The 11,475-nt window shown below is 33.5% G+C and overlaps 1 protein-coding gene across 2 annotated transcripts; it reads right to left on the bottom strand.

The window, feature by feature from the left end:
- Positions 1-1,110: 1,110 nt before the first annotated feature.
- Positions 1,111-11,404, bottom strand: LOC140152795 (equilibrative nucleoside transporter 3-like). 2 transcript variants are annotated; one of them, XR_011859050.1, is made up of 6 exons: positions 11,296-11,404; positions 10,360-10,472; positions 9,880-9,965; positions 8,010-8,203; positions 1,397-7,480; positions 1,111-1,361 (listed from the first exon to the last, which is right to left on the bottom strand). XR_011859050.1 is itself a non-coding variant. In XM_072175287.1 (5 exons), exons 2-5 carry the CDS (start codon positions 10,403-10,405, stop codon positions 7,357-7,359), a joined length of 450 nt encoding a protein of 149 aa, XP_072031388.1. In that variant the 5' UTR covers positions 10,406-10,472; positions 11,296-11,404; the 3' UTR covers positions 1,111-7,356. The 2 variants fall into 2 exon arrangements, 1 of the variants encoding a protein (XP_072031388.1); XM_072175287.1 differs by having other exon boundaries at positions 1,111-7,480.
- Between the last annotated feature and the right edge of the window lie 71 nt (positions 11,405-11,475).

Below are 11,475 nucleotides of genomic sequence, written 5' to 3' on the forward strand. Positions count from 1 at the left end.
TTTTTTTATATTCCAAATCCGCGGAGTTCTTGTTAATTGGGAGTTGGTTATTGTCGATAACAAGGGCCGGATGCCTATGAGGTGACAGTAATACTGCTAATTTTGCATGCAAATCATGCTCCTGAAATCTCATCTCAGAAATACATGTTCCAGAGATGCCAATTAATCACCATGCTGAGATCGTTCAGGAGGAGTACACATACATACATTACAATGTTCAAGAGGCATATAGCTAATTACCAACAATTAGTCAATGTGTTCAGATTTTTCAAGGTGTACAATGTACAGTTTATCTGGGTTTACAATTTTTTCTCTGAGAAAACTGGCCCTGAAACCTGGAGTTGCACAGGAAATGTTTTTTAAACAAAATCTTTTATATGTCTATATCAGGATGGTGTGACCAAATTAGCACCAGGCCATCAGCATATTGTACATGAGAATGACAATTAACATCAAAACTGACATTGCCAAACTCAAGCCAGACAACTGCAACAGCACCAAGAACCAAAAATAGTGTCATCAAATACCAGTATATGCCAAGACCCATCTCCATACACAACGGTCTATATGCCCATTAGGATGTTCCTGCCTCCTCTGCTATCAAACTTGGTTGTAACAATGTTTTTAAGACTTATCAACAAAAATGCTTATATGGATGGGACATTGTGACAAATGCAGTCCCATTCATGATGGGGACCAAATGCTAAAATTGAACATTTGAGGCAAGTGTGAACCATAAACCAGTAATAAGAAGTGACGTACAACTGCTAGTGCTACTGATGGCAAGTAAAAAAAACCCAACTGGGTACAAAACTTCACAAGGAGGTTATCATCTCAAGACATTTTCCCAGTTAAACAAATGTCTACTTAAGGATACTAATTGAATACCAATTCAAAATTCTATCCCCTTCCAAAAAAAAAAAGTTCCACAAGTTTCTAAAATCGGAAGTAAGATCTGTTTTGGTACAATTGTATATATTATGATCTCATTTTCAATACAATCAAGTTGATTCATATACTGATATGAAAGGAAGTTAATTGAATTTCAATTATGTCATTGATTGGTTAACATTTTTACAAATAGAATCACACTTTGCAAAGATTAATCAATAAGTTCTTGTAAAAGACAATATATTTACAGTCAGCATTGTACACCTTGGCACAATTCCACAAATAACATGAAATACATGTAACATGACTAAATTTGTTATGCATCTTCAAAACATGTTGTTGCTTTGTGGTGGGTTTGCCAACTTGAGGTTTTAGTTACAGTATGTCATGTTCATTGTGAAATGATGCTCTAATTGGTTTCATTTCAAATACACAGTTGTAACACTTGATTTGATCATTAAAACATGCACCTTTTAGTTTATACCATGTTCATTAAAACATGCACCTTTTAGTTTATACCAAACTTTATATCATTAAAAATCTTTTTTAACATTCTTTTTTCTTACTTTGCAACCATGGTCAACTATTGTAATGGATGTAAAAATGAAATATTTTATCAAATTGATACTTCTATTAAAATTGTGTACGTATTATCACAAAGCAAGTGCATGAAGTAGGATATAAAGATCAACAAACCCTTTTCCTACATAACTTGGCTGCATATGTTATACATTCCTCTGTAAACATATCTAATTCAATCACATTATTGCCAAAAACATAAATTATCACATAATTATACCCGATGCTCATCAGAAATTTGATAAATTGAAATATTATTTCCTTAAAATAATCGTTGTATCAGTTATGGTATTTTTGCGTGTAAAATCAACCAACAAAATTACCTACAAATTAAGGAAAGGAAGACACAAGGTTAATGTGTTGCCTGCATAGGGCGAGTGAAACAATGCAGGTCCACATATTGATGATATTACCCACTCTACAGTGAGAGGGGGATACACACATGCACAATATCAACCGCCAATGACCTGATTTACTCACAAAACTGGTGTTTGCGCAGAAGTCCGGTCATGGAAGGAAGGTAGAGCCGAGTGTGTATGACGTTTTAATAGTTCACCATGGTTGACCAGATTACGTGTCAGGTAACATAATCTACAAGGAGCGAAATGAGTAAAACAACAGGATCCTCATTTCTCTGAAACAATTCATTCAAGTAACAACATTTGTACATAACATTTTATGTAACATCAAAATATTTTGTTCACTCAGTAGTTAAAACAAGTGATGCTTTATCGTCACAAGACAATCATTGTGGATATAAAAAGAGTATCTTGATTTGGTTTACAAAGCCATTGTATGTGAATCAAGTTGTTCCAAATTTGTTCGTAACTTTGGATATAGTCATACAAATAAAATAATTGCATAACCACCTTTTTTAAAACCAAATTGAAGCCATTGAAAAATCATTATATACATGTTTATATGACCATTACTTTAACCATTTTGGTTTGTTAACCTCAAAGTCGAGTTATGCAATTACAGTATAAAGGCGATGATATTCTCTGCAATAAAGTTTCCACTTTGCATACTGCAGAAGTGGTTTTTTTTGTGTGGAGTTTAATTTGTGTTTTGCTAATTTCGAACACTTTTGTGTTTCACGATTTTTAGCTTTCTTTCATAGACCTACACACAAAATAAACCTATTTGTGTGTCGTTAAATTCGCAGATAGATGCCGATTCGTGCAAAACACGAAAATAAAAAATCCCACGAAAATAACCATGTTTACAGTACAACCCAAATACCATGTTTGACAGGTACAAGACTTACATGTCCGCTATGGAATAACTAAATATTAGTCTTCCATACAGCCTCTGTGGGGATAAAAATGACCATATTCAACCTAATTTGCATCCCCCCATGAATTTAATTTCAAGGGGAAGCTTATTGCTCAATCTGTGAAAGTCAAAGTGAACATTGTAAAATGATTCTGGAATCCAGAATTAATGCAATAGGAGTTCTGTGGAACGGATATCACAACTACTAGACTGCAACTCGATCCTGGCCCAGAATATATTCCTGTGTTGCAATTTTACCCCATTTCAGGCCAATGCTGTCATGAAAGGCGCACTTAAATTGGAACAAATTAGAAAGTTTACAAGGGCAGTAATTAGGTCGAATATGGTACATGTATTGAGCGAATGCATTAAAAAAAATTACCTCCCACAAAATATAGACTATGTTCACTGTCAATAATATAGATTATATTAATATACTTTACTACAAATATCACAAGTTGACAAAGATATTACATATTAATGGTTTTTTCACAAAATAAAAACAAACGAAAAACAAAAGTTTCTTTTTGAAAGATATTTACAATCCAGAATTAAATTAGGGTATAAACAGCTTTTATATACAAATGTGCCACTCGCTGGCTTTTTCTATACAAAAGTTGTGCCCTCTTAAACACTTATCACTAACCAACCCAACGTTGGATTAATAACTCTTGCACTACATTCTCTATGATTTATATTGCAACTAATCTAATTGCAAAAGGTGTTCTAAAACTGATGTGGTTTTAATACAGAAAAATAATAATAAAACGTAAATATTAATCATCGTAATTGCTAATCAAATTACACATATTGATTGTATGGTACAAGTTTGTTTTTAATGTTAGACAACGAAGAATGGAGTTCTTCAAAATGTATAAGGATTTCATAATCCATCATACAACAGAAAATACTTGCATTAACAAATTTGCAGCATGTTAAATTCATAATTCAAGCCATATCCTTTAAAAAGGTTGACTAAACAACAAAACTGACAAGAATAATTAAATGATAATCATGTATAACAAATTTAAAAAAATTATAATGTAAATCATATTCTAATGGAAAACTGCAAGAAATGAGGTAATCTTTGGTCTGTTTTCAGTAATAATAATATTCTTCAAATAATATGAGATTTATTCAAATTCATATTTAAATTAGAAGAAATTGGCATAAAGAGTTTTGATGCTGAAAATGGGTGATGATGTAGTTGATCAGGTCGCACCCTTTAAGCCTTTCAATTCAAAAACTATAATAATAACACCCTAAAACAAAATCAACTATAGTATTACAATGCAAGAAAGCTACACTTGAGCTGTTTTCTTTTTTTCATCAACTGCATCAGATAAATAAACCTCTTTGGGAAGTTAATTGCATTGTTTAAATCTAAACATAAATTGAAAGACTATCAACATCTTTATAAAACAAAAGGAGACTAATCTAACAATAATTGAAGCCCTGTTATTAAAACCTTGTGAAATGTTGGATGGCTCTTTTTAGCCACACACAGAATTTGGAAAATATAACATGGATAATTAAGTATAAATTGAAGAAAAATCTCAAGATGTTTGTAACCCCATGAGAACTACCTGCTGATTAGCCAAAAGAAGTTTTCATTATCAATTGGACCAATCAGCAACCTTGTTTTGAATAATTTCACCAAAAAAATTGGGGTGAATTATTTGCAAGGCTCTATTCTGATTGGTGATTAAAATGATGACATCATGTAATTGACCAATCAGAGGCAATGTTAGATCGGCAGGTAGTGCTCAGGGGGTTAAGTCAGTGCATTTTACCACTAGACAACCAGCTAACGATTCAAAACATGAAAGATTTTACTGTAAACAAGGCTCCATCATTATGTAAATTAGCTCACTAATGTTATGAAGATAAACTGCATTGGTCCATAATATACACTAACATTGGTCATACATACCTACATCAAAAATCTAATTCTTAAACCATCATTGTAATAAACTTGCCAGATTTTTGCTCTGGCATATCGTCAGTTATACCACATGAATATAATAAATCAGTTGAAAAAGCCTAAAACTATGGCGTTTCCTTCATGTAAGACATGCAGAGTCAGATTAGCATAAATTGAAGGATTATAAATATATCATAAAATCTTATAATCCTTCATGAAGTTTTCACACTAGTTTTGCTGATTTCTTACATGAAGGAGTAACCAAAACTACTCAAGAAAAGACAAAGCTTTGCTATTTACAGCAAATAGGCAGTTGGAATCAAATGAGTTGAAGTTAAAATATCTCTACCAATAGATTTCTATTGCAGCTGCCTGCAAAGGTACACCTTAGCCAAAATACTTGGGTGGCAATGTGCAGTAGCAGGATAGTATCCGTACAGTACCGTTGCTGGTGAGTTATGTGCAGTAGCAGCATTGGTACTGTGTAGGTACTTTGTGTACCGGTCAGGTACCTTGGCAACAGTGTATCTGTGCAGATGTCCACAATTGGAATCTTGTAGCATACATCTTGAATATTTTCGAATAAGAGTTGATACAAATACACACAAATGGAATGAATTAACTTTGTGTACGCCAAGAATGTAATATAGGCTATAAATCAGCCTCAATTCAGAATAATAGTTGGAATAATTTAGGCAGTTATTGCTTCACATTAAAAATATATCAGCCTTAATATCAATAGGGCAGGTGATAGCAGGTAGTTTCTTGTAACTGACCATTATTTGAGGCTGGCTGCATGATAGACTTGCTATTTTCAGATTTATGTACATTGTACTTCCTGAATAACAATGATAATTGCTATAATGCTATTATTGAATATCATTATCTAGGGAAATTCAAAGTAGTATGTTTCATCAAAGGCAGGCAGGCTTGTGACTTATAGAGGGATTGGGCATAGGCAGCAATTAGACCCATCCCTGTTTGTCAAGCTTTGTGAACCTGGGCCCTGATCTCTACAACAGAGAGAGATTTGAATCTTCATGCCACATGCAGATAGCCCCAAAGTTTGCTAAATTTCTTACAATTTTGTGCATTCAAGGTAAAGTGTACTAATTTGTGTATCAAAGATCCCTGGTGTAAATCAAGGGAATAATCATAGTATATATAGCAATATCATATCAGTATGAAGTAATTTACAGCTATAAGATCAGTTCATTCCTTATCAGAAAAACAATACAAAAATTCTTGAACTCTATATAATTTACAAATCACCCTGTACTTCACAAGACGGAATTTGTTGAAACAGATTGATATTGTTTACTGCATTTTGTCCATTCATCATGTTTTCTGATTTATAGCAATGTTTGTGATTTATATATACATACATAATAGCAAACTCTATTACCATCATCAACCCTTTCTGGGTTAGAATTCTACCGCAAATCCATGAATCAATTCTAACAAAGCATGAATCAAAGTTGATTCTTGTAAGTTTTGAAAAAATTCTCAACAGTAAAAACTTTGCAAAACACAAACAATTCCTGCAAAATTCTTTTGCAAGGATCAAGATAGATGCTTGTATTGTGTGACACAATTCTATCCCTGCTTTTTCGTTGCAGACAAACTTCACACAGAAAGTTTTTTATACTGTAGGTATGATGATTTTAGTTTAATCTTTCTGTCATGTAAGTTCCCCTGGCAATTACAACTCTTATTATGTAACAAAACAACATGTTAGTTCATCCTTGGTTAATCCTAAATCCTCCTTACTCATTCCTGTTTTCCATGCTTAACAACACACAACTTTATAATAGTAGTTATCGACACAATCAGTCTGTTGGACCAGCCGAATGACTGAGTGTGACACTTGTTTATTTTTGTCTCTGAGAGACATGCTCACACACAAAATATGTATTTTATGAAAAGGTTTGTTTTGCAGATTCATCAATTTGGGTGTTGGTCAAATAATATTAATAATAGATTCATTTTCAGAATTAAATAGACTGAATAGCACCAACTGTTATTATAGGGTAGCGTAAGTCACCATGGCAAGTTCACTGCATCAATGTGAATGTGTGTGCAGGCAGGCAGGCAATACACAACAACATATCTTTTTGAAAGTGATACGTTTCGGTGCATATGTACTTTTATCACCGAGATACATACATTCTCTGGGTACATACCTCCTTTGAATAACAGGTAGTTGATCTACATAATGTGATTGCAAGTGAAAACACCCAAATTACAAGTGTAAACACCAAAACTGATGAATCTAGAAAAACGAAACCCATTGTATTTTCTGTTGATTTTACATACAAAAAATATTTGTGTAACTACTTGAAAAGTATGCCACAAATTATTTCTTTCAATAAAACCAATACAAAAATATTCAATAGCAGGCACCTTCAAGACACCAATCAGGTAGCATGCTCAATCTGTGATGATGAATCCTTTTATATTATAAATGCAAAGTAGTAATGCCCGGTTCTATTGTTAAATATAATGCAATTGTTTAGCCAGATCACACAAGACGCAGATCACACAAGACTTGATTTTAGTTTGTATACACTGATCAATCATTCAATGCAACACAAACTTGAGCACACCACCTGAATCTTTTTAGTGTTTTGAAGGTACCGTTGTTCACTTGTTATCATATGGATGAATATACAGACTGATTTGTCTAACTACCAATCTGTGACAATGGTGGGAAAGCCAATGAGAACTGAATACCACAGAAGATGCCCAATACTAGGAAGAGGACCATCATTGAGGCTGGCTTTTCCTGCCCAGTTGGGGTTTCTTACAGCTCTGAAAAAAAACAAAGATAAAAGAAAATTTGTCACTTCAACATTCAACATATAATTGCATTTACACATTCATGGAAATGTAGGTCTGTTCATAGAATTATAGTGAATATTATAACTGTACTCAAGATTCTAGATATGTGGAAAACTATTTTTTGAACTATTTACAAAGAAATTGATTTAATTAATAGTACTATATTATTACCTGTACAGAATCAAAAATAAAATATTGTTAATGGCAATAATGACAAGAACTGTGAGCCTCTAAAAGTCAGAAAGAGGAAAAAAAAAAAAAAAAAATGTCATCTTGCTTGATCAATATTGGATCATTTCATATGCATTTTGTCTCAATGCCTTCTAGGACCATGTAGCACTATTTGTGAAACCATAGAACAATCCGAGGGCTCAGCATAGACTGATCTCTCTTACTGAATAAAATTGAATCCCATGCAGATCAATTCAAAGTTAAACCTGAATTTAGGATACTGGTTACCCGCAATTTCATAAGTATGCAATATATATAAAACACTTACTGTGGTCCATCCATCATGACAATAGTTTTCAGGTATCCATTGCTAAGACCCATGGCTATGACAACAACAATGTAGGCCCAATCATTAAGGAAAACAGGAAGGTGTCGTGTAGCAGGTCGGTAGTTGGAGAACAGGAAGATTGGGTAGAACAGAATTCTGGCAGTGGTAAGGATCCATGTGTATTTTGCAGATGGCTGCAATAAAATAGAGTAAGAGGTACATGTACATTTTACTTTTAAATTTAAGAACATAAAATAATTTGGTTTGCTTACTTTTCAAAGAAAAGGTTACGGTTAAGGTAATACACTATTTTAAAGTGTTGCGATTTGGTAGTTCACAACATCTTGCGTAATGGTAATGAGCTTTGGCAAAATTGCATTGCTCATTTCCTTGCGAGCGTGTAGAAGAATTCAAATATCACAGAAATAATTTTGTAGGTCCTGTGGTTCTTGAGTTATGTTGTAAAGAGGGCTGCAACAACAACACTTTTGTAAAATGTACATAACTCATTAACAACAATAAATTAAGCAAGTTTTCAAATTATATAATTTGTAGAATGAACTTTTGCAAAACATCAAGGTGTTATTTGTCAATAATTTATTGATCTAGAGAATGAAAATCGATTTTTTTTGGTTGCTTCGACCAACAACTCCTCGCTCACCCTTAAGTAATTCCTGGCTAAGCACAACCACACTGTTTGTATTACGAGAACTTTTGAAGAACAAAAATTGAGAATATTTGTTTTATTAGTGTGTCGTAGACGATAAGTAGGTCTTTTGAGCATGGGCGTCAATCCTGGGGGATGTGTTCCCCCACCTTCTGGCAAAATGACCATTTTTTGTTCTTTTCAGCCACTTTTTGACAATTCAGGTCGATTGTCCCATCCATTTCATGCCGGATTAGGCGCTAATGCTTTTGAGTAGTGGATGCCAGCAACACCCACTGAACAAGAATTGCAATCAGCCAGAAAAGTTAAGAAACTTGTCACAAGTGTTTTATGCTGTTTTAAAGCATGATATTTTTGTGGTATTAAAATTTTGTGTATTGGAGAGAGTCCTGAAATTTTGTTGAATTTGTACATTCACATAGAATGAAAATTTTGTGAATCAACTGCAATTGTGAAATTCATTCAATTTTCATGCACACAAACATTACATTGAACAAAATCTTGACTTAGATATTATTATTTTATTCTAACAAAACAAAAGTGAGGTAGAAATATAAAATGTAAAAAGTGCACTGTGAACATGCGATTTGATACCGGAAAATGTGATCTATTTTTTGACAGATATGCTTGTAGTTTATAACATGATCAGAGTCGGCTGATTAATAGGTTATCAAAGTGTCAGTTCAAACAATGTTATCAATTGCTTTGTCATACAACCTTGGGAAATGGCTCAACTAACGCAATATTTCACAATGTGGTCTGGCATGGTGCTATCATTTCCAGAGGTTTTTTTTCAGGAATATTCCACATAGCCTGATCAAATTTGATTTTGTGATTTTCATTACTTGTTGCAGTGCACTTTTGAATTGAAATTATCATACTTTAATTTTCTTGGTTGATAGCATAAACAAATTCAAACCCAATATGGATAGATTTCAATCTACCGCTTCTTCTCCAGCCTGCTATTGTGGATCAATTGGTTAGAGCATTGTATCACAAAGGTTGCTAGTTCAAATCTGGCTAGATGCACTGGTTCTTTTTGATGTTTATGTGTTCTGGCTGCTCTGGGCAAAGATTATAATTTGTTCACACTTTTATTGATTTACTTGGATTCCGCCTGTCCCCATCTGAATTTGCCAGTTTTACACTATAGACATATTATTAGACACAATCTTTGCATAATTTACACAATGTGTAACTTACCCATTTCACCCATGCAGGCACACAGCTTCCAAGGAAGTCACAAACATTGAACAACAGGAAACATGTTATAGGGATGAAGAATTTCTCTGTTAAGAGAAGAGAAGTAAAAAATTAATATATTTAAATTACTCACTTGTTTAAAAAAAAAATTAAATTGCATATTTTATGCATTATTTTGTTCATGAAATGGGTATTTTTCTGATTCTTTCATTGGTACACATTAAGCATATAAGATGTAAACTGTTCTGATGTGAAAGCAATTGAGGCAACACTTAACTGCTGCCATTTCAAGAGATTTGAATTAGGGTTAGGGTAGGATTAGGATATTGCTACAGGATTGGGGTATCAGGTTTAGAGTGACATCTATTTGTTCTACAATTTGTAAAATTTGGTTGTACATGCTCTTAACATTGATGCACAATGCAATGTGATTTGTTTTTCAGTTACAGTTGGCAAAAGCGAATAAAAGTGAATACTTACGCATGAATGGGGCCATATTTTCTGAAGTAGGAGCAACCATTACCATGATGGATGGAAAAACAGTCAGTGTCACAAAAGAATGTTACCCAAATGTTGTACAGTTGCAGCCAGATCTAAAATGGGAAAAAATGAATGTTGAGAATAAACATAACTTGAAATTAAAGGAGTGTTTTGTGATCCTAGCATCCTCTTTTTATGACATTTTCAGTACATATCCACGAAAAAGCCTATTCCCAAAATTTCAGTTGATTCGATTTTGAGTTTATGAGTTATGCATGATTATGTGTATTACACTGCTCCATAGACAATGCATTGTAATTTTGTTCTGGTGCACCAGAACGAAATTCAAATTTCAATATATCTTTGCAAAACGAAAGTTAATCTGCAAGAAATATTTTGTACATAAGCGTTATGTAGCCAGAGGTTTCCAGTGATATAAAAATCTCAACTTTTTTTGAGAAAAGTGGGGGATGAGGCTGTGGATCACGAAATGCCCTTTAAGATTGAATTTAAATTTGGCAACCAGACATACTTATTTTATGATGGATCGAACTAATGTTGCGACTGAAACCTTCAGTCTTCAACTGAGTTGCCATGCGTAATGGCCTTGCGTAGATGACAATCTGCAAAGAATGTCCTTCATGATTCTGACTTGAGTTATGCAAAATCAGACATTGATAATGCTTGTGTTAAATAAGGACACATGAATTTGGTCTCAACATGCCTCCACACCAGTGAATGTCTAGCTTTAAATGGTAGTCAGCATTTCATGCTTGTAAAAGAGCTACTCCAAACTGATGACAGCCCATAATAATTTATGTTGTGGATTGATAATCTGCACATTGTTTTCTGATAATAAAATAAAAAAAAAAGAAAAAAATCCTGAACAACATTTACAATATCAATATAAGTTTAGAAAACCCAGCAGGAACTTACATCTCTGAATATCTTTAGGAGAGGTGGTCTCTCGCCCTCGATTGCTTCCCTTTCCTTCTCTTCCAGTGATGTTTCCTTAACTTGGTCCAAGTAGTATTTCACAAATGGCTGAAAAACAAAATCAACGGTCAGTACTTATGCAAGTTGAATTGGTTTGAGGCAGCTTTATTGAAATTAATG

Source organism: Amphiura filiformis, chromosome 5, assembly GCF_039555335.1.
Source record: "Amphiura filiformis chromosome 5, Afil_fr2py, whole genome shotgun sequence".
Classification (NCBI taxonomy): Eukaryota; Metazoa; Echinodermata; class Ophiuroidea; order Amphilepidida; family Amphiuridae; genus Amphiura; species Amphiura filiformis.